Source organism: Squalius cephalus, assembly GCF_949319135.1.
Source record: "Squalius cephalus genome assembly, chromosome: 10".
Lineage (NCBI taxonomy): Eukaryota > Metazoa > Chordata > Actinopteri > Cypriniformes > Leuciscidae > Squalius > Squalius cephalus.
The window spans coordinates 1,260,001-1,285,000 of NC_137131.1; the positions used below are offsets into that span (position 1 = coordinate 1,260,001).

The 25,000-nt window shown below is 37.6% G+C and overlaps 1 protein-coding gene across 3 annotated transcripts in view; it reads left to right on the forward strand.

Annotated features, from left to right (window-relative positions):
• LOC307165660 (zinc finger E-box-binding homeobox protein zag-1) overlaps window positions 1–25,000 on the forward strand; it is a 50,921-nt gene that overhangs the window by 19,085 nt on the left and 6,836 nt on the right. The window contains exons 1-6 of one of the 3 annotated variants that reach the window (XM_079883520.1): window positions 842–903; window positions 14,341–14,547; window positions 17,518–17,718; window positions 21,494–21,690; window positions 23,114–23,222; window positions 24,621–25,000. The exon at window positions 24,621–25,000 is cut by the window's right edge and continues 630 nt beyond it. In XM_079883520.1, coding sequence (XP_079739646.1) covers window positions 14,397–14,547; window positions 17,518–17,718; window positions 21,494–21,690; window positions 23,114–23,222; window positions 24,621–25,000 — 1,038 coding nt within the window. In that variant the 5' untranslated portion in view covers window positions 842–903; window positions 14,341–14,396. Of the gene's footprint in view, window positions 1–841; window positions 904–4,154; window positions 4,235–14,340; window positions 14,548–17,517; window positions 17,719–21,493; window positions 21,691–23,113; window positions 23,223–24,620 lie in introns of those variants that run through there. The other 2 variants (XM_079883519.1, XM_079883518.1) reach the window with 2 other exon arrangements.

Below are 25,000 nucleotides of genomic sequence, written 5' to 3' on the forward strand. Positions count from 1 at the left end.
GATAAAATGGAATGTTCGTTTTTAAAACATTTAAATAACTGAATGTTCACAGAATATTCCGCACTAATGTTACTAAAGTAACGCTTGCAAAACATTATTAGAACGTATTTTTGTTAGCTGGGTTTGTTTCGGTGGCTGTGAAGTGGAAAAAGTGACAGACCTTTTCTTTTGTGTCGTGGCGTTCATCATCCGAGGGAAATGGATTATTGGAAAAACCTTGTTCTGTTTTATCCATGTGTAAATTCATAAGTCGACACCTTTGCTGAGTATTTCCTCCTTAAAACTGCAGTGAACCAAAGACAGTCTCAAAAACACGCTTTGAAATCGCTGGTGTTTCTGACGTCACAAACTACCTTGTAACCAATCAGATCAACGTGTGATCGTCAACCAGTGGATCTCTGAGCTGAGTGAGTGAGTGGAGGCGGGGCTCATTTGCATATTCATAGAACCGCGCATACTAAATGAGGCAAGGGTGTCGAGTTACATTCAAGATATTTTAAGCCAAAACGTTTAAATATGTAATTTTGGTGATCAAAGAAGAGTTTTAAGAGATAAAATGATCGACTACAGGAGGATTTAAAAACATTGGAGGCAGATCTGAATGCAGTGGATTGTAAGGTCAAAAAATAAAATGAAACGTGCATGGATGAATCGTTCACAATAAGATGAATAAACATGTGTTTAGCTAGAATATTCATAATGCAAAATAGAAAACACACATTCATGACCAGTTTAGGAACATTTTCTCTATTTATTCGCCGTACAGCATAAATAGATCAACTCCGCTGTAAGACGTTTTCATGATAAAATCAACTCATATCATTTCCTTTTTCACCCACAACCCCAACAAGCCAAGTTAGATCAGTTCAAACCAGTTTTAGTTCAAGCCATTTCACGCTCCTGGTAAGTTTGAATGATTTGTCTAGGTGTGTAAATATGTCATGTTGTCATGCAGCGCCGCGTTAAACGTCTGTCATCATCGATTCGTGCTTTTGGCCAGATTTCAGCGCAGGGAATTTCCGATGCTCTCGTTTGAATATCTCTCACCATCTGAGTCAGGGGTCTCACCTCTCTCTCTCTCTCTCTCTCTCTCTCTCTCTCTCACACACACACACACACTCGCTCGTGTCACACCAACATCCTACTTCTCATCAGCATGCAAACACTTTCCTTACTGCATGTTTTCTCCTCAGGTTTGTGTGTTTTATCTGTTTGGTTTTGCTAAATCACACCTTTGCAGTCTGTCATTCTCTTCGCTAGACTGGTCGTGTTTCTTCCCGTGCCGTTTACGGGAAACCCTGAAGTGTGTGAATCAACGGGGCCAACCCTGATGGAGAGCGTTTTGCATTCTCTGCGTCGAGAAGCTCGAACTAATCATGCTTTCTGTGTGGAGACAGAACAAGCTACTTACTTCACTTCACAGCTTTACTGTAATTTACTGTAATCCATGGCCTCATGTGATCATGCATAACAAATGAAAATGTGCATTTGCATACCAGAAAATGTCCAAGTAGAATAAAATTAATATTCTGTCTTCATTTCCAGTAGATATATATATATATAAATGAACTTAACTAAACCCTAACAATTTAGTAAATATTTTTTGTGTCAGTTATTGTGTGAACTACCTTAAACACAATAATTATTTTTCAAGATATATTGTTTACAACAGCCGCTAAAAGTGTTTAGAAACTTTTTGTTGTCTTTATGTCTGAATATCATCACAAAAGATATCAAATATCAAGTGTCATTTATTGTAAACAAAAACATTTCAGAAAAAGACATTTGTTGGGTTTTACTGCTAAAATAACCCTTTTAAATGCTATTACGTTTAAGTACGTTTAAAGTGTGTATATGCATCTTTTTTTCTTTTTTCTTTTTCTTTTTTTACAATAAATGACACTTGAAATGTGATATTTTAATGCAAGTTAATTACAGTTTAGATTTGATATTTAAGCAGTTATAACAGTTTAAACAGTTTTAACTGCTTAAATATAAAATCTTAATGGTAATTTACTGTAAAGAACAATGCACTAACACTTTAAAAATGAAACTATTTTCAGGAGTTTTAACTGCTATTTAGTTTTAATAATTATCTTGCATTTTAACAGTTAAAATATCAAAAGTTCAAGTGTCATTTATTGAAAAAATAAAAATAAAAATAAAGATTCGGTAACACTTTATTTTTCAGTGTCCTTGTTACATATGTTACATGTACTTACCATAGCAATAACAGTAAATTACATGCAACTAACCCTCAACCAAACCCTAACCCTATAGTAAGTACATGTAGTTAAATAATATTATACTGTACTTAAATATATAATTACACTGTAACAATGACACCTTAAAATAAAGTGTAACCAAAGATGCATATACATGCACACTTTAAAATCAAAAAGATTTAACTGTTAAAACACTTTAGTTTGTGTTGTTGTGTTTGTTTATGGTAAGTTAGTTGCTGATATTGGTAGTTAATGTTGAGGAGAACTGACTTCACACTAGAAAAGATCTTGATCTGATGAATCACATCTACAAGACCTTTTGACATTTGCTTGTTCTGGATATTTGTTTGTGTGGCTTTAAGATGCAAACTGGGCATGAAGCGTCTATAATCACTGACGAGACCGAAGAAAAACACTCTGTGTGTGTGTCACAAGCGGACTACAGTATTCCTAGAGCACTGATTTAATGTTCTTTTACTGAAGCGTCAGTTTGGTTTCAGATGATAAATCCCAGAGGAGAAATAATAACAGAATCAGAAGAAATGGAAACTGAAACATCATACAGGAACAGCAATTATATTGAGATCTGAAACATTGGAAGCTTGTTTGAGATCTTCTGAAAGACACTCGCTCGCTCTTCATTAATCTCTGTTTAATAACACGAACACGTCTGATGAAGCCTGTATGGAAGAGCTTCACACACACACTCGCAAAATCTCAATCACAAGAAATATATCTTTTTAATATCGCAGTTTTTTCTTTAAAACAAATATTAAACGGAGAACGAATTTGCGCATCAGCTCTTTGTCCTATAATGAAAAGACCCCAGTAATCTCACACGTGTCTCGATAATGTCTAAAAAAGATCAAAGTCTGCAATTAAACATCAGAGATCTCAATACGAACCTCATCAAATGATCTATTATTCTCATACACTGCAAAAAAATGCTTTTCTTACTTTATATTTTTGTCTTGTTTCCAGTCCAAATATCTAAAACTTCTTAAATAATGAAGATAAGTAAAATGACTTCAGAATTTATTTGTTTTCTAAAATAAAAAAAAATTAAGTGTGTTTTTATAATCTTTATAATCTTGTTTTCCAGTTGAATTAAGATTATTTTTCTTGTTTTCGATTTGAATTAAGATTTTTTTCTTTCCCCATTGGCAGATAATTTGGCTTGTTTTATGCAAAAAGTTAGATTTTTCTTTTTTGAAAACAAGATATAATTCTTATGTCATTTTACTATGTAATGTAGTATAGTAATGCATCTATATATATATATATATATATATATATATATATATATATATATATATATATATACTAAATATATATCAGATAGTTGTTTTTCCCTTCTTGTCTCACTTAAATATATAGTAATAAAGAATATATGTATTGCAAATTAATGCAATTAATGCAAAACAAAAGTAATGCAAAACATATTTTCATAACCTGCACATTTTTTTTAAAGCAAAATCAGTATTTTTATTTCTCTTAATGAATTCTAGGAGAAACATCTGAAACCCTGTCAATAGAGATAGTGGAGTCTCTCCTGAGCTCTGAAAGAGAAACAGCATCTGATGCCCTACAGTGACACACACACACACACACACACACACACACACACACACACACACTCGAGGTGATGCTGTCGTTCAGCTGAGGAAGCTGCTGTTATCGGACTTTATCATGAAATGACTTGAGCTTCTGCGGGACTTATGAGAATCACACAGGGACTGTTAGATGATGCAAACAGCAACACATGAGGCATACGGTGTGTTTTAGCACATTTGACCCCGTCTCTGGGACATGAAGTTGTTCTGTAGCATGTTCTGATGACGTTTCTAGTGTGTGTGTGTGTGATGTGGTGCGTCTGTGACTCATTGTCAGAGTGTGAAAATAGCCGAGTCAGATTATTCACTGCGTGTTGTTGAACTTCTTCGAGACATTCGAATTATTGGATACTTTCTGAAAGGACTCTAATCGAAGCGCACGTGATCTCGGCGAAGGTAAAGTGAAATGTGGTTTGGCTTTTAATGCAGTGACCTTTGACATTTTCTCTTCTTTGTTGCTCATCAAACCCATATTTGCAACTTGACCTTTTAAACCATCGGCGTGTTTCAGTGAGTCGCACGGATCTCGCCTTTTATAACATGATGCTTCCTTTCTTGTGTTCGTCTCTTCTCACACTTTCATGCTCATAATTCATGCTTTGTCATTCAGCACTATTTTTAGGGGAGTAAATGAGTGTAGAATGAAATAGTGTGGATTTTGTGTTTGGCAAGAAATGAAAGTTTTGCAACGCCTCCGTTCAGAATCGAACAACTATTCGTCTGAAGTTTTCACCTCAGTTTAACCACAGGCTTTTAAAAAGGAAAAGTAAAGGTTTGAAGTTGGTCAGGATTTGCATGCTTGAACTGTTTCCTGAGATAAACTGTAAACTCTGATCAGAATATCGACATCAGGGTTTATTTTCCAGCTCCATGCATTGAACAGAAGGTGATGTGTCGTAATGGCAGTAAATGTTTGGCTGGATCTTTAGAACATGCATTAAATATAAACACAGCGATTTATGTTTTAGACAGAACTAACGAAATGAGATGAGAGACGAAAATGCAATTTTTTACATGCAATTTTCATTGAAATCAGGCGTTTGTTTAAAGCTTTACTGTTTTAATTATTCTTATTTCTTTTTTATTTTATTATTTTTTATTTATTTTTTATTATTTTAATTTATTCTATGTAAAGCACTTTGAATTGCCATTGTGTGTGAAATGTGCTCTATAAATAAACTTGCCTTGCCTATTACCGTACATCCAAAGCGCTTTACAATCTTATTTATTGTAATTATACATTTAGTAATAATTGTAAAAAAGCATAAAAAAACAAAAGCCAGAAATGAGAAATTAATAAAACAAAGATATGTAAAAGAAAACGTACTATAATTTAAAAAATTTAACATTTTTATTATTATGTGTCAGTTAATAACAAACATACATATTTTCCATAATGTCTGCCATTAAAACATCATCTGAGAAGCGATTCTGTGACTCACACACACACACACACACACACACACACACACACACACACACACACACACACACACACACTCCTCGTCACTCCAGAGATTCCCAGACTGAAATGAAAGTGTGTGTGAGGAATGTTGTGTATGACACTGATCACTCCAGCGCGTCTGTAATGCAGAACGGGCCCGATCTCGAGCCCTGCTGATCTCACAGGGAAACCCCACACACACACACACCGCTGATGAACACACACATTTTAAAAGATATTAAACATTAATGCACTGAAATGTGCTTCATACTCAGATCAGACAGTCGAGCAAAACAATATTTGAACAGTTCTGACGTCCACGAAAACACTCTCACGGCAAAAGCGTGACGAATGTTAAAACGTTAAACTAGTGTGAATGCATGTTACACATACACACAAATATAATACAAAATATATTAAATTAAACATTTTAACACTTTAGTTTAGGGTACAATTCTTACTATTAACTATTTGCGTATTATCTTGCATATTACTACGATATTGGCTGTATTAATACACATATTAATGTCTTGATTCTGCGTGACCATTTTCTACATTCCTTAATCCTATAATTCCTAAACTTAACAACGACCTTACTAACAATTAATAAGCAATAATTAGAAGTTTATTGTGGCAAAAGTCGTAGTTAATAGTGAGAATTTGACCCTAATCTATATACAGTATATACAGTACATCATACAATGTGAAAACTCTTTCTCAACCCATTATTTGATCAGACTAAAAGTTTGTTTGCACAAATTAAATATGCTAAATAATGAAAAAAACATTTACACAATGAAGACGGGATGCCACACACATGCAACAAAGTAGCAAACTACAGTCTGAGATGTTTCATATTATATCTAGAATAATAGTGTACATACAGTATTCAGGAATAGTACAGTACACTCCAAACACATGGGTGAATCTAGGGTGAAACTTATATGCATATATATATATATATATATAGAGTATGCGTATGTGTGTGTGTGTGTGTGTGTGTGTGTGTGTGTGTGCATGCACACACATACAAATATAATACAAATAATTGTCTTCTGATCTAATTTAGTTCATCAAACCTTTGACTGGTGATGCTGATAGATATATAACACACAAACAAATATGTGTTTCATATGAAACGAAAGCTGTGACACTCATCTCTGCTTTTGGGTTTGTTTGCCCCTATTTTGCACAGTCATAACTGGAAAGACCCTGGTCAATATATGCAGTGTGTGTGTTTGCATGCTTCCGCAGTGAACCGGTGGGAACAGCACGTGTTTGACGTGTACGTTGAGCAGAGGTGTATTACTCATACATGAGCAGCAGTGGGTCTTCACACACGCACAGACACACACACACACACACACACACAATGCATACGTCAGCAATGCATTGTTTGTTCCATTACAGTCGAATTGAAACTGTAGCTTCCTGTCCCGCTGTATCAACTGATTAGAGACACTAATAAACAGTCAGAATGATGAAAGATTGACCACAACACACACACACACACACACACACACACACACACACACACACACACACACACATGCTGTTTTAATGCCACTCTTATTTTTACACTCGAGTGTACTTGAAAGTTCAGCTCGTAATACTTTTACGTGAGTGCCAACAAGTACAACAAGTTCTTTACATTTGCATTTGACACTGAATGCAGGAAAAATATTTATTATCAATAACTTAATACAATTTAAAATTTAAATATTTTTTATTATTATGTGTCAGTTGGTCTATAAAAATGCATATTTTCCATAATGTGTGCTATTAAAACATCACCTGAGAAGCGATTCACACACTCTTTCTCTCTCTCTCTCTCTCTCTCTCTCTCTCTCACACACACACACACACACACACACACACACACACACACACACACACACACACACACACACACACACACACACACACACTCAAACATACTCTCAAACACAAACTCACACTTTCTCTTTCTCACACACACACACACACCTTAGTTCTCACACATACGTACAAAGTTCTTTACATTTGCATTTGACATTCAACAGAAGGAAAAATATTTACATTTTACATTTATTCATTTATAAAAATATTTATTATCAATAACTTAATACCATTTAAAATGTAAAAAAAAAAAAAGTATTATGTGTCAGTTTGGTCTAACGCTGATAATATTAAGAAAAAAATAACATATTTTCCATAATGTGTGGCATTAAAACATCACCTGAGAAGCGATTCACACACTCACTCACTCACTCACTCTCTCTCTCTCTCTCTCTCTCTCTCTCTCTCTCTCTCTCTCTCTCTCTCTCTCTCTCTCTCTCACACACACACACACACACACACACCTTAGTTCTCACACATTAGTACAAAGTTATTTACGTTTGCATTTGACATTCAACAGAAGGAAAAATATTTATGCTTAATATTTGTAGTGCCACAATACCAGAAATCAGCAATATTTCATATGCAATTCAGATATTTTCTTGAACACAGATGCATCACTTTGTGTTGCATTTACTGCTGTTTATAGGAAACAAAAAAACAATGCTAATAAAAAATAATAATTCTAAACCAGTGTACAGTGCAGCATTGATCTGATTGTAAATAAAATGAGTAATAGCAAAAATGAATCGATGATTAAATGTCATATTTAAAGTGTATCAAAGCATGACGAATAATGTCCAGTTTCACGATGTGAAAGCGTTCGCTCTCGATTCCGCTTCGCCCACAGATATGCTCAGTCATATGGTTATATGGTTCTTTTAAGAATACATAAAAAGAAAAATAGGTTACGCGTCTGAAGCTTGAGACCAAGAAAAATCTGCAATCTCGTGTCTAAATAAAAATATCCTAACAGCTTTCAGGCCTTCACTTTCTCATGCGCTCTTCACCCAGAAACACTGCACACACCAACTCACATTTGGGAAAATTATAATGCCGTGAGTCTGCGGTTGCCAATCCATTCAAGTGTATTTATAAATGATGTATAAAAGCCAGCTGATGTAAATCACAGCCTGTTCTCGGCCTAATCAACTTCATGTTGTGCATTTGTGACTTTTTACAAGATTTAAGCGATTAGCCCGAATAAAAATTCAAGCGTTAAACACACATCTGGGGACGTGTGAGAGTATGTGTGTTTGTGTGAGTGTGTGTGTGTGAGGATTAATTATTGTATCTAATGCTAGAGGAATCAGTCAAAAAAGCCTTTGCATTCACATCGCTCACATTTAAACACACTTGTGCTTTCTGAGAACTTCACACTTGTCGTGCTTTTTCATCTATTCCGTTTAATGTCTACTGCCTTTTTCACATGATCTTTATCTTTACTTTTGACAACTAAATTTAAAACAGTTAGTCTGCTCATATTATATTCCTAAAACTCTTTACATGTTGTGCTGGGATCACACTGCATGAAGGTTAGTTATTATTATTCATAATAATTGATTTTTTAAAAATATATATAAGTAATGATATTATTTCCAAATTAATAAATAAATATTGTGCCAACCCTGGAATTGATAAGTATATACTGAACCTCAAATTAATTAATGCAATTCAAGTCGCTTTACAAAATGCATGAATGTAAATGGGAAAAAGTAAGATTTTATTATTTCAGTTCAATTCAATTCAATTAACATTTTTGCATAGCGCTCTTCACAATACACATCGTTTCAAAGCAGCTTTACAGAAAATGCATGAGTCCACATTACAGTTTAGAGTGATCTGTTATCAGAAGTAACTGTCTAAGTTATGTATTTCAGAAATGTACATATACAAATCACAGTTAGCTAAAAATGTATTAATTCAATAATTTATGCAAAAAAATGCATTTAAACAATGTAATAATTTAAGGCAGAAACAAGCTAATTAAAGTAATGAATACTTGTTTGTCAACAAATGATTATGACAGAAAATTGTTTATTAATCCTAGTTATTGTTAATTTCTACATTTACTAATCCATTATTAAAATCATAAGTTGTATCTGATAACATTAGTTAATGCACTAACATTAACAAAGATTACTGAAACAAATGCATTGCTCATGTTAACTGATGCATTGACTAATGTTAATGTTAAACGAGATCTGTTAATGTGTGTTAAAGTGGCTGTTTATTGTAAATGACTGCATTGATGTTAGATGTTGCAGTGCTGATGTTGTGTGTTCTCTGATGTTGAGTGTTCTCTGTGCTGATGTGTGTGTTCTCTGTGCTGATGTTGTGTGTACTCTGATGTTGTGTGTTCTCTGATGTTGAGTGTTCTCTGTTCTGATGTGTGTGTTCTCTGTGCTGATGTTGTGTGTTCTCTGTGCTGATGTTGTGTGTTGTGTGTGCTGATGTTGTGTGTTCTCTGATGTTGTGTGTTCTCTGATGTTGAGTGTTCTCTGTGCTGATGTTGTGTGTACTCTGATGTTGTGTGTTCTCTGATGTTGAGTGTTCTCTGTGCTGATGTGTGTGTTCTCTGTTCTGATGTTCTCAGTGCTGATGTGTGTGTTCTCTGTGCTGATGTGTGTGTTCTCAGTGCTGATGTGTGTGTTCTCTGTGCTGATGTGTGTGTTCTCTGTGCTGATGTGTGTGTTCTCTGTTCTGATGTTCTCTGTGCTGATGTGTGTGTTCTCAGTGCTGATGTGTGTGTTCTCTGTGCTGATGTGTGTGTTCTCTGTTCTGATGTTCTCTGTGCTGATGTGTGTGTTCTCTGTGCTGATGTGTGTGTTCTCTGTGCTGATGTGTGTGTTCTCAGTGCTGATATTGTGTGTTCTCTGTGCTGATGTGTGTGTTCTCTGTGCTGATGTGTGTGTTCTCTGTGCTGATATTGTGTGTTCTCTGTTCTGATGTTCTCTGTGCTGATGTTGTGTGTTGTGTGTGCTGATGTTCTCTGTTCTGATGTTGTGTGTTCTCTGATGTTGTCTGTTCTCAGTGCTGATGTTGTGTGTTCTCTGTTCTGATGTGTGTGTTCTCTGTGCTGATATTGTGTGTTCTCTGTGCTGATGTTGTGTGTTCTCTGTTCTGATGTTCTCAGTGCTGATGTGTGTGTTCTCTGATGTTGTCTGTTCTCAGTGCTGATGTTGTGTGTTCTCAGTGCTGATGTTGTGTGTTCTCAGTGCTGATGTTGTGTGTTCTCTGATGTTGTCTGTTCTCAGTGCTGATGTTGTGTGTTCTCAGTGCTGATGTTGTGTGTTCTCAGTGCTGATGTTGTGTGTTCTCTGTGCTGATGTTGTGTGTTCTCTGTGCTGATGTGTGTATTCTCTGTGCTGATGTGTGTGTTCTCTGTGCTGATATTGTGTGTTCTCAGTGCTGATGTTGTGTGTTCTCTGTGCTGATGTGTGTGTTCTCTGTGCTGATGTGTGTGTTCTCTGTGCTGATGTTCTCTGTGCTGATGTGTGTGTGTGTGTGTGTGTGTGTGTGTGTGTGTGTGTGTGTGTGTGTGTGTGTGTTCTCTGTTCTGATGTTCTCTGTGCTGATGTGTGTGTTCTCTGTGCTGATGTTGTGTGTTCTCTGTGCTGATGTGTGTATTCTCTGTGATGATGTGTGTGTTCTCTGTGCTGATGTGTGTGTTCTCTGTTCTGATGTTCTCTGTGCTGATGTGTGTGTGTGTGTGTGTGTGTGTGTGTGTGTGTTCTCTGTTCTGATGTTCTCTGTGCTGATGTGTGTGTTCTCTGTGCTGATGTTGTGTGTTCTCTGTGCTGATGTGTGTATTCTCTGTGCTGATGTTGTGTGTTCTCTGTGCTGATGTTGTGTGTTCTCTGTTCTGATGTTCTCTGTGCTGATGTGTGTGTTCTCTGTGATGATGTGTGTGTTCTCTGTGCTGATGTGTGTGTTCTCTGTTCTGATGTTCTCTGTGCTGATGTGTGTGTGTGTGTGTGTTCTCTGTTCTGATGTTCTCTGTGCTGATGTGTGTGTTCTCTGTGCTGATGTTGTGTGTTCTCTGTGCTGATGTGTGTATTCTCTGTGCTGATGTGTGTGTTCTCTGTGCTGATGTTGTGTGTTCTCTGTTCTGATGTTCTCTGTGCTGATGTGTGTATTCTCTGTGATGATGTGTGTGTTCTCTGTGCTGATGTGTGTGTTCTCTGTTCTGATGTTCTCTGTGCTGATGTGTGTATTCTCTGTGATGATGTGTGTGTTCTCTGTGCTGATGTGTGTGTTCTCTGTTCTGATGTTCTCTGTGCTGATGTGTGTGTGTGTGTGTGTGTGTGTGTGTGTGTGTGTGTGTGTTCTCTGTTCTGATGTTCTCTGTGCTGATGTGTGTGTTCTCTGTGCTGATGTTGTGTGTTCTCTGTGCTGATGTGTGTATTCTCTGTGCTGATGTGTGTGTTCTCTGTGCTGATGTTGTGTGTTCTCTGTGCTGATGTGTGTGTTCTCTGTGCTGATGTGTGTGTTCTCTGTGCTGATGTTGTGTGTTCTCTGTGCTGATGTGTGTGTTCTCTGTTCTGATGTTCTCTGTGCTGATGTGTGTGTTCTCTGTTCTGATGTTCTCTGTGCTGATGTGTGTGTTCTCTGTGCTGATGTGTGTGTTCTCTGTGCTGATATTGTGTGTTCTCTGTTCTGATGTTCTCTGTGCTGATGTGTGTGTGTGTGTGTGTGTGTGTGTGTGTGTGTGTGTGTGTGTGTGTGTGTGTGTGTGTTCTCTGTTCTGATGTTCTCTGTGCTGATGTGTGTGTTCTCTGTGCTGATGTTGTGTGTTCTCTGTGCTGATGTGTGTGTTCTCTGTGCTGATATTGTGTGTTCTCTGTTCTGATGTTCTCTGTTCTGATGTTCTCTGTGCTGATGTGTGTGTTCTCTGTGCTGTTTGTGTTCTCTGTGCTGATATTGTGTGTTCTCTGTTCTGATGTTCTCTGTGCTGATGTGTGTGTGTGTGTGTGTGTGTGTGTGTGTGTGTGTGTGTGTGTGTGTGTGTGTGTGTGTGTTCTCTGTTCTGATGTTCTCTGTGCTGATGTGTGTGTGTTCTCTGTGCTGATGTTGTGTGTTCTCTGTGCTGATGTGTGTGTTCTCTGTGCTGATATTGTGTGTTCTCTGTTCTGATGTTCTCTGTTCTGATGTTCTCTGTGCTGATGTGTGTGTTCTCTGTGCTGATGTTTGTGTTCTCTGTGCTGATATTGTGTGTTCTCTGTTCTGATGTTCTCTGTGCTGATGTGTGTGTGTGTGTGTGTGTGTGTGTGTGTGTGTGTGTGTGTGTGTGTGTGTGTGTGTGTGTGTGTGTGTGTGTGTGTGTTCTCTGTGCTGATGTGTGTGTGTGTGTGTGTGTGTGTGTGTGTGTGTGTGTGTGTGTGTGTGTGTGTGTTCTCTGTTCTGATGTTCTCTGTGCTGATGTGTGTGTTCTCTGTGCTGATGTGTGTGTTCTCTGTGCTGATATTGTGTGTTCTCTGTTCTGATGTTCTCTGTGCTGATGTGTGTGTGTGTGTGTGTGTGTGTGTGTGTGTGTGTGTGTGTGTGTGTGTGTGTGTGTGTGTGTGTGTGTGTTCTCTGTTCTGATGTTCTCTGTGCTGATGTGTGTGTTCTCTGTGCTGATGTTGTGTGTTCTCTGTGCTGATGTGTGTGTTCTCTGTGCTGATATTGTGTGTTCTCTGTGCTGATGTGTGTGTTCTCTGTGCTGATGTTGTGTGTTCTCTGTGCTGATATTGTGTGTGTTCTCTGTTCTGATGTTCTCTGTGCTGATGTGTGTGTTCTCTGTGATGATGTGTGTGTTCTCTGTGCTGATATTGTGTGTGTTCTCTGTTCTGATGTTCTCTGTGCTGATGTGTGTGTTCTCTGTGATGATGTGTGTGTTCTCTGTGCTGATATTGTGTGTGTTCTCTGTTCTGATGTTCTCTGTGCTGATGTGTGTGTTCTCTGCTGATGTGTGTATTCTCTGTGCTGATGTTGTATGTTCTCAGTGCTGATGTGTGTGTTCTCTGTGCTGATATTGTGTGTTCTCTGTTCTGATGTTCTCTGTGCTGATATTGTGTGTTCTCTGTGCTGATGTGTGTGTTCTCTGTTCTGATGTTCTCTGTGCTGATGTGTGTGTTCTCTGTGCTGATGTGTGTGTTCTCTGTGCTGATGTGTGTGTTCTCTGTGCTGATATTGTGTGTTCTCTGTTCTGATGTTCTCTGTGCTGATGTGTGTGTTCTCTGTGCTGATGTGTGTGTTCTCTGTGCTGATATTGTGTGTTCTCTGTTCTGATGTGTGTGTTCTCTGTGCTGATGTGTGTGTTCTCTGTTCTGATGTGTGTGTTCTCTGTGCTGATGTGTGTTCTCTGTGCTGATGTTGTGTGTTCTCTGTGCTGATGTGTGTGTTCTCTGTTCTGATGTTCTCTTTGCTGATGTGTGTGTTCTCAGTGCTGATGTGTGTGTTCTCAGTGCTGATGTGTGTGTTATCTGTGCTGATGTGTGTGTTCTCAGTGCTGATGTGTGTGTTATCTGTGCTGATGTGTGTGTTCTCACTGCTGATGTGTGTGTTCTCAGTGCTGATGTGTGTGTTATCTGTGCTGATGTGTGTGTTCTCTGTGCTGATGTGTGTGTTCTCTGTGCTGATGTGTGTGTTCTCAGTGCTGATGTGTGTGTTCTCACTGCTGATGTGTGTGTTCTCAGTGCTGATGTGTGTGTTATCTGTGCTGATGTGTGTGTTCTCACTGCTGATGTGTGTGTTCTCAGTGCTGATGTGTGTGTTCTCAGTGCTGATGTTGTGTGTTCTCAGTGCTGATGTGTGTGTTCTCAGTGCTGATGTGTGTGTTCTCTGTGCTGATGTGTGTGTTCTCTGTGCTGATGTTGTGTGTTCTCTGTGCTGATGTGTGTTCTCAGTGCTGATGTGTGTGTTCTCTGATGTTGTGTGTTCTCAGTGCTGATGTGTGTGTTCTCTGATGTTGTGTGTTCTCAGTGCTGATGTGTGTGTTCTCTGATGTTCTCTGATGTTGTGTGTTCTCTGTGCTGATGTGTGTGTTCTCTGATGTTCTCTGATGTTGTGTGTTCTCAGTGCTGATGTGTGTGTTCTCTGATGTTCTCTGATGTTGTGTGTTCTCACTGCTGATGTGTGTGTTCTCTGAGCTGGTGTTCTCAGTGCTGATGTTGTGTGTTGTGTGTTGTGTGTGTAGGGGAGAGCGAGCGCTGTCTGGGTTCTGAAGGAGAGGATGAGGGCAGTGTTTGGGGAATGGAGGTTCAGGACAGCAGAGATGCTCAGGATAAAGTAAGCGAGGGAACGGATCCCGGGAGTCCGGCTCCGGAGAACTGGATCCACACGGAAAACACACCCCGTAACATCACGAACACACACCCCGAACGCTGCGACCACAGCATGTTCAGTAAGTCTCCGGCCAAATAAAGCCTCAATTAAAACGTTTTACAGTCTGTTGTTCCACGAGAATCTTTTTAACTTTTTATACTCCAGAATAAAAGATCTGAAGAACCTGTAATGAAACATCAAGAACAATTACAGCACTAAAAATGGATGAAAACTCTTTCTCAAAACCCATTATTCGATCGGACCAAAACTTTGTTTACACACATTAAAAATGCTAAACAATTAGCATTTTTAATGCTAATAAAAAATAAAACAAATTTTATTTCATATGGCTTCATATTATTTCCTAGAAAAATATTAGTGGACATACTAATTGCAGGATTCAATATGTAGTACGCTAAGTAAAGTTAGTGGTAAAGTTCAAATATCAAGTAAAAAAAGAAAAAAAAATTGTCAAAGAATAATGCGGATTTAAATAAAACTTTTGAAGAAAAATGGTAAATGGACTGCATTTATATAGCGCTTTCACAGACCTATGGCCACCAAAGCGCTTTACATTCACCCATTCACGGACGGCGGTGTCAGCCATGCAAGGCGCCATCCAGCTCGGCGGGAGCAGCTGGGGTTAGATGCCTTGCTCATGGACACCTCGACACTTGGTCAGGTCGTACCAGGGCTTGAACCACCAACCTTTCCGGTTTGTAGACAACCTACATGAACCACTGAGCCACTGCCGCCCCAAATGAAAAATGAAAGTGTTTTTCTCACCCTTGAATAAATCTGCACAAAAATAAAAAATGCAAAATAAAAACAATGTGACAACAATGTCAAATATCAAGTTTAAAACACACACACACACACACACACACACACACACACACACACACACACACACACACACACACACACACACACACACACACACACACACATATATATATATATATATATTTAATAAAAAAATAAGTGTTTTTCTCACCCTTAAATGAGTCTGTACAAAAATTAAAAATGCAAAATATATACAATGTTTGTCAATAATGATGTCATGTGACAACAATGTCAAATATCAAGTTTAAAACACACACACACACACACACACACACATATATATATAATACAAATATTAAGTGTTTTTCTCACCCTTAAAGGAGTCTGTACAAAAATTTAAAATGCAAAATATAAACAATGTATGTCAATAATGATGTCATGTGACAACAATGTCAAATATCAAGTTTAAAAAAGCATATATTTATATAATGGCAATTTTAAACAGTTTTTTTCTCACCTTTGAACCGGTCTGTACTATGTACAAAAATTAAACATGCAAAATAATTTATATATATATATATATATATATATATATATATATATATATATATATATATATATATATATACATATATATGATCATAATATATTGTATTTTGAACACAAATCCATTCAGCCTAAAGAGACATTAAAACCCAGTTTTAAGTGTTTGTCTCCGTCTTGAACGGGTCTCTACTATGTTTGTAGAATTTGGGTTTTAATTTTTTTTTATTGAATTTTTTAAACTATGTCAAAGACAGCACTGGCCTACATTCGTGTCAGCTTCCTGTGTGTAATCATCACACGATATGACTTGACACATTTAAAAAAAGAGTAATTATCATCATCATCGCTGTAATGACTCATTTCCACCGCCTCCGTGATTCTGACGATATTCGTTACAGAAATGCAGAAACACAAAAACTGCTGCGCTCATCAACCGTCATCATGTTTCCTCACATCAGACGAGGTGAAGCTCCTCTTCTGAAATCAAGAGCTTCTCGAGATCAAACGCTGGAGTTCGTCTATAACACACGACACGAGAGACCAACATCTGCAAGCATTTGAGGACACGCTGGCATCGCTGCTCTGCTTGTGCTTCAGTTTTGTTGGTTTCAAGGGAGAATTTCTGCAACATTCGTGCGATTTTCTCTCAAGTTTAAGCGTTCCTTCATAACGAGAGTCGCACAACCTCACAAACACAACATCTCTGATGGGGATTAATGACAACAGGCCGATATAAAGACAAAGCACTGTGACGTCGTAAACTGAACTAGTACAAAACACTATTGAAGTTTTTAAACAAACATTCAGATTTTTGTATTCGCTATGTTGTTTATTGTTTTTTATATTTTTATTTATTTCTAGGGGTTAAATGTCATGAAAATAATAATAATAAATTATTGAAAAAATATAAAGACACTATAAAAATATACAAATCTATATATATAAAATACTTCTCTTTTGATATATATATATATATATATATATATATATATATATATATATATTGATATATATATTTTTTATATATATATTTATAATGTTTACAAATTATTTTGAATAAAGATAATAATGCTTATAAATTGCCTTAATATTATATATGCAGATATATATATATATATTTATATATATATATATATATATATATATATATATATATATATATATATATATATAATATTAAGGCAATAAATAACAATTATTATCTTTATTCAAAATACTTTGCTTTTGATTTTGGAGTAAAATGTATGGAAACCCATTTTCACCATATAAGAAAAATAAAACATGCCTTGGTAAATCATAAGCATGACATAAAAAGTCAGAATTATGACAGAAAAAGTTAGAAAAAAAAAGTTAACTATGAGATACTAGGTTAAATATGTGACATAAATGTCAGAAATATGACATAATTTTTTACTTTTAAGTCAAATTTTTTATGTCATAATTAATTTAATCTGGATTGAAACATGTCAGTCCAGAAATGATATCTAGTTAAAATGTTCTGATTCTTTCTTATTATTATTTATTACTGTTCTTTTGCATTTTTGTTTACTTTATACATTTTGTTGTATGTTGTTTTGTTGCGTTTACATGATAAGGGTTCTTTTTGCTATCAAAAAAATTCAGTTCTCTGTATCTTTTCCACCTGTTTTGTGATGTAATTCCTGACGTTGATCTGAGCGTGTGTGTGTGTGTGTGTGTGTGTGTGTGTGTGTCTCAGGTCAGACTGACGCTCATGTGATGGATGATGTGCCTCATTACGACTCAGTGGTTCAGCTGAGGAAAGTGTCAAACCTGCTCAGTCCGATTCACACACAGAAACACAACGGATCCGTGAACTCGTATCATTTAGACGGCGTTCAGGACGACATGTCTCCGGTCTGCTGGTCACCGGGAGAACACGACTCACCTGAGGCCAAAGGTACACCAGCATCACCTGCAGTTTATCTGACACAAGGAGATTAAAGGGATAGTTCACCCAAAAATGAAAATGATCCCATGATGGGATCAACTCATCCTAGGTGTATATGACATTCTTCTTTCAGACGAACACAATCAGAGTTATATTAAAAAAATGTCCTGGCTCTTCCAAGCTTTATAATGGCAGTGAATGGCCGTTTCTGTTTTGAAGTCCATAAAAGTGCCTCTGTCCATCATAAAAGTGCGTCTATCCATCATAAAAGTGCATCTATCCATCATAAAAGTGCATCTATCATCATAAAAGTGCATCTGTCCATCATAAAAGTGCATCTATCCATCATAAAAGTGCATCTATCATCATAAAAGTGCATCTATCCATCATAAAAGTGCATCTATCATCATAAAAGTGCATCTATCTATCATAAAAGTGCATCTATCTATCATAAAAGTGCATCTTTCATCATAAAAGTGCATCTATCTATCATAAAAGTGCATCTACAGGGTTGCCAACTTTGGGACTTTGGCTGGAGTGAGACTCTGTAAAACATCAGTGCGCGCGCGTAACCCTAACCCTAATTTTAAAAACATCAGTCCTTGTTTACTTAGTATAAACCCTGATTTTTGAAAAAAAAAAAATAATAATAATTTTCAAAATGTACAATTAATTTATTGATGGCACTATAAAAAAAATAAAGATAGAGGTGATTAAATAACAAACATGTAAAACAACAACATCAAAACAGTAAGAAATCTCAAAACAAAAGGGACAGATAATAGTTACTCCACCTCCCCAGCAAACCACAGCACAGTTTCACACATGAGGCCTGTTGTAGGTAGCCTATGCCACAGTGGCAGTGTCGGCCTGCTTCACTACCTCTGCAGGAGCTCGTATCTGAAGCAGGGTTCAATCCGGTCATGAACGTTCACTGCGTCTGTCACGTGACAAATGAACGAAAGACTCGGAAGGTAAAGTAATTATGTTCCCTGTAAATTATTTTTTACTGCATTTTAATGATTTCTTAATTCAGAATATGATAAAGACTGCGTAGGTGGATGTGTCCGGGGAATTTGGCTGTTAAAAGTATAACATTTAAAGCCCCTTAAATGAATGAAATGACTCGAAAAAAGATTTGTTCATTTTAATGAACGAGATCGAACAAACGAGTGAGTGACAGTCAGTTCCTGGTGTCAGTCTTGTTTAGGCCTGAAAAGGTTCACCTCAGCATCCGCATTTGACTGTGGCAGGCTCAACACAATCTGGGCAACCTTTGATCATTTTTTTGATCATCACACAAAATGGGGGAAAAAGTTTTTGCACTTTAAAAAAAGCAAAAATCTTTTTCACAATTTTAATCACATTTCCTGCATTTACAGTACATACCTTTAGGGACTATGATGATACAAAATCCAGGAAATAATTAAGTGATTATTATGATCAATTCTGCCAAAAAGAATATAGTAGGCTACTTAACTATCTAAAAGAAAAATATGTCTTTCTTTCTTTATTGAAATATACAGAATTAGGTTATCAAACAGTCCGCACTGCATAAATGATGAATTAAATTAGATTAATCCTTATTAAAGCTGCAAGCGTTCTTTAGTCAAGAGCAGTGAGTGATTTTCTCTGTTCCCTCTTTGGTTAACTTTACTGACTACAGAATTAGAGGCTGCTGTCACTTTAAGATCTGCCGCTACTGACAGGCTCTCACGCATCTCATTTTCTCATTTACTCTTGTTCATTTAAGACTTTATGTAACTAATTTAAGACTGCTTATTGTTATGAGGATACTCGACAAAACTGACATTTTGGCATGTGTTATTGTTCGTTCAAGCGCGAAAGAGAACTGCCCAGCAAAACTGATTCTGACACGCGAGTCTTTCTGTGCGTTGTGTGTGTGTGAGTGTGTGCATCAGGACATTCACAGACAGCGATACCTGCTCATTAGAACTTTCAGTGAGGTATTTTTGGTGTGTGCAAGCGACGTTCCTGGACGCGGCTGCGTGCATTGACGCAGGCAGGTGCTCCGTGTCCCGCTCGGTCCTGCTCCTCTTTGTCGATGACGGCGTGCAGTTAAAAAATCATAACAAACTAATTTGAAAGTGAGGGGGAAACGAACGGGATTTCGAAAAGAGGAGGGGACATGTCCCCCCCGTCCACATAGGAAATTACGCCCGTGAGTGAAAGGCACACCATTTTATTATCTGCTTACATTGTCATCCAAACTTTCAAACGCGCATCAGTGGCTCCGACTCCGAACCTATGCTCTGAACTCTCTCTGAGCTTTTCACACGCAACTGACGTAGGTTTTCAGCGAATCAACGATCAGAATATACTGCAGTGAGAACGCTGTAGGCAGATGTTACAGCTGTGGGCCTTAAACTCCTCTCCTGTCATTAATACGCTGTGGTCTAGTCATCAACAGAAAATGAACGGATTGAGAGGGGAGAAAAATGGATTTTGGCGTGACATTTCTTGCGTGTGCGTGAGAGCGTGAGATTGATGCTGAAAGCGTGAGTGTCACGCCAGATGCGTGAGAGTTGGCAACCCTGCATCTATTCATGATAAAAGTGCATCTATCCATCATAAAAGTGCATCTATCCATCATAAAAGTGAATCTATCCATGATAAAAGTGCATCTGTCCATCATAAAAGTGCATCTGTCCATCATAAAAGTGCATCTATCCATCATAAAGTGCATCTATCCATCATAAAAGTGCATCTGTCCATCATAAAGTGCATCTATTCATCATAAAAGTGCATCTATCCATCATAAAGTGCATCTGTCCATCATAAAAGTGCATCTATCCATCATAAAAGTGCATCTATTCATCATAAAAGTGCATCTATCCATCATAAAAGTGCATCTATTCATCATAAAAGTGCATCTATCCATCATAAAAGTGCATCTATCATCATAAAAGTGCATCTATCCATCATAAAAGTGCATCTATTCATCATAAATGAACTCCACAGGCTCCAAGGGGTTAATAAAGGCCTTCTGAAGCGAAGGGATGAGTTTGTGTAAGAAAAATATTAATATTTAAAACTTTATCAACTAAAATAACTAGCTTCCGGCCAAACGAACATACGGATTCGACTTAAGTCTAAGCGCAACTTATGCGAGTAATGCAACGCACTGCTGATATTTACGCTACGCCATGACGCTCTACGCTACTTCTGACGTCACGGGTTACGTAAGTTGCGCTTTAGGCGTAAGTGGAGACTGTGTATGTTCATCTGCCGGAAGCTAGAATTTTACTTTGTAGCGTATTAAAAGGTTAGTTCACCCCAAAATGGAAATTCTGTCAGTAATTACTCTCCCTCATGTTGTTCCAACCCCGTAAGACTTTCGTTAACTTTTCATCACTACAGTGGCTCAACCTTCAGTTTATCAAGCGAAGAAAATACTTTTTGTGCTCAAAACCCCCCCAAAATAACAACTTTATTCAAATATTATACAGTGGATTGAGCCACTGTAGTCACTTGGACTATTTTAAAGATTTCTTTACTAACTTTCTGGGCCGGCAAGTTTCAATAACAGAGAAGCCTATGGAGGAGTGAGCCAGCTCTCAGATTTAATCAAAAATATCTTAATTTGTGTTGAAGATGAACGAAAGTCTTACGGGGTTGGAACAACATGAGGGAGAGTAATTACTGACAGAGTTTTCATTTTTGGGTGAACTAACCCTTTAAATATGAATATTTTTCTTACACAAATGCATCAGATAAATTGAATGAATCAGACTAATCAGATAATCTCTCTTCGGGTGTGCAGACGGTGGGCCGCTAAACCCTGACGCCCCGCAGACGTGCCCGTACTGCCAGCGGACCTGCCAGTCTCTGAGGGAACACCTGAGCTTCTGCCCGGCCCGGGACGCGGGAGACAGTGTGTGTCCTCTCTGCGGGTTCAGTTCCCCGTACCGGTCTCAGATGGAGCGGCACCTGACTCTCCACGCTCACACGCACGAGAAGGTACGTCACACACACACATGCAGGGGTGTGTTTCCCGTACAACGTCGTAACTCGCTGCTTAAAGCTGCAGTCCGTAACTTTTTGGGGTTAAAAATTAACCGTCATTCCGTCACATCTGTCCACATAAAGAAGAGTCTCGGCTAGTCGGCGATGAGTGTGAGGATGCTGGAGATTTATAGCCTTTTCTCACAGAACTGGATATGATTAAACTGATCAATTTGATGGCGGATCCATAAATGTTCAAACGACAATTAATAGGAGATTCACCCGCTGTAAAACGCAAAAGACTTCGGAGCGGCTACAGAAAAAGAGACTGACACCGGCCCATGCGGAAACAAGGATAATATCGGAAGGGCATTGAATGTCACGCAATGCTGATGTTGTTAACATTAACAATTTGAGAATAAAGTATAATTTGCACGGTTTGGCGTGATATGATTAGCGATCGTTAGATTTAATTGGCGCGATTTACTGCAATGCTTTTTCCCCCTGAGTTGGTCAGAACAGAAGTGGATGTTACTTGTTCAGAACATTTTCCAGTGAAAATTCTTATTCTGGTCATATTTCCAAATAGCAGAATCTGTGATTGCGAATGCCAGGATCCACACCGACTGACAGCCGCACGTTCTTCTCAAAACACTGGATTCATCCGCGCTGTGCCGTGCCGAGACACAACCCTCATCAAGTTGATAATTCCGTGAATAACTGCAGTTGCAGATTTCGAACAGAGAGGGCGACAAAACTACGGACTGCAGCTTTAACTAGTTAGATGCATCGTTGAAGAAATCAACTATAGTCACGACTGTTTCCCGAAACCGTACTGTCGCAAATTGGTCGTTCAACCACGCTGGTTAATGATGTAACGCAGGTCTTGGAGTAATAACTACTTTTAATGAATCTGTTTGAGATCGAATTAACGCAAGATGTTTTGATATAAATTACAGACATGACATCTGAGGACTATTTCTCATTTTTCTCAGTTATTTTGCTTTATTTCCAGATTCAATCATAGGCTCGTTCTCACGCACTAAAGCTCATTTGCACATGCGCACTCTTCAAAAACGGTGCTTTAAATCTCTTGACAAACCAAAAGATGTAAATGACATTTGTATGCATTCTAAATAAAAGACACAGGTTGCACTGAATGTCAGCTTTCTTATTCCGCTCAAGATAAGGATTAATTGAGTCCACATGTCATGCAAACTAGAAACTCTGCTTCTGACCACAAACACACAACTCTGCGATGCTGTTTGCGAATTTTCGTTAGAACGATGGTTTCGGGAAACACAGACTCGTTGAACTGCTGATAACCACGGAACTTGTGAACATATTTGGCTAACGATGCTTTTGGGAAACACACCCCAGAACGAATGACACACGAATAGATGTGTGCTAACTGCTCATGATTTCATGTATGTCCCAGAATTCCTTGCCTGAGCCCAGTATGGAGAGCAGGAAGTTCAAGTGTAATCAGTGTGGAAAGGCCTTTAAATACAAGCATCACCTCAAAGAGCACCTGCGCATTCACAGTGGTAAGAAACACAACCAGCAAAAGTGGATTTAAAAAAATGCACAAGTCATATTTCACACGAAATTTACATCATGCATGAAGAAATATTAATATTTTACCACCATTAGGAATTCTCTGCACATTTATATGCTAAATTCTTATTGCTGTAATGTAATTTTTAGAGTAATGAAAATTTAAATGATCTGGAACATCATTTTAATTTTAGAATGTATATATATATATATATATATATATAAATTATATAAAATATATATTATTTTTTTTTTATAAAATAATACATTTATTTATGTATTTTAATTATCCTATTATATATATTATTCACATAATGCAAAATATTTTTCTTTTGGTTTTGGAGAAAAATAAGCCCATTTCCACAACATAAGAAAACCAAAATTTTCAGAAAAAAATCACGCTTTGGTAAATCATAAGCATGACAGTCATAATTAGGGCATAAAAAGTTAGGAATATATTATATAAAAAGTTGTTGACGCAATATAAAAATTATGACTTTTTGTTATAATTTCAACTTTTCTCATAATTTTTGTCACGAGATTCAATGAATTTCTCTACATATACTTCTAAAACGTGATGCTGAATAAAGCTAAAAAAAAAAAAAAATGTACAATAAAAAACATGCATAAGACTAAAAATACACCAATCAGATACAATTAAAGTCCACCTGTGGTAAAAAAACCAAACAAGAGTTTAATGTTGTTTATATGTCTTAAGTGGTGTTTTAAATATATTTTTAAGACAAACCATGTGTAAATTCATAAGTCAACACTCAAAAACTCAAAAACACCTGTTTATTATCAACAGATTACTAGCTGTTTGATAACTTAGTCAAGCCAACTGTTAATCATAATTACAGTTATGTGTCCGACGTTGTAGAGAGCGCATTAATATTCTTGTAGAAGAGCCTGTATGATTCACTCTTTCTCTTCTTCTTCTGAATCAGTTTCTGTTTGAAACATATTCGTCTGAATTAAACCAATATTTCCACTTGGATCAGGTAATCCGAGCTGGAGTGGGTGAGTGAGTGGAGGCGGGGCTCATTTGCATATTCATGAACCCACGTATACTAAATTAAGCAATGGTGTCGAGTTACATTCAAGCTATTTTAAAGCATGAATAAATTATTTTCACAGGAAAAAACATTTAAATGTGTCATTTTGGTTATCAAAGATGAGTTTTAAGGGATTAAGTTATCGACACGTGGCTCATTTGCATATTCATGAATCCGCATACACTAAATGAAGCAAGGGTGTCGAGGTACATTCAAGCTATTTTAAGGCATGAAGAAATTATTTTCATAGGTTAAACATTGAAATATGTCATTCTGATTATCAAAGATGAGTTTTAAGGGATAAAGTTATCGACTGAATCTCTGTGTCCGCAGGCGAGAAGCCGTACGAGTGCTCGAACTGTAAGAAGCGCTTCAGTCACTCGGGATCCTACAGCTCACACCTCAGCAGCAAGAAGTGCCTCAGCGGGAACGCAGCTCATTTTAACGGACACTCCCATCACGCGTACTTGACGCCCGTCTTCCCATCGCCTACGTCACCCCCTGTGGTCGGCGGGAGAAACTGCAACCGGGGAAAGTTCCCGTTGGAGTCCGCTGTTCCCACTTTGAGCCGGACGTGGGATCCCGCAGATGATTTGGCCATGAGGACGGGTGTGTTTAAAGGCACAACGTTGCTGCCGTTGCTTCAGTCGCGTAGTAAATTCGAACACCTCCTTCAGGAGATGCTCCGTCGGGAGGTGGGAGACGAGGCGCGG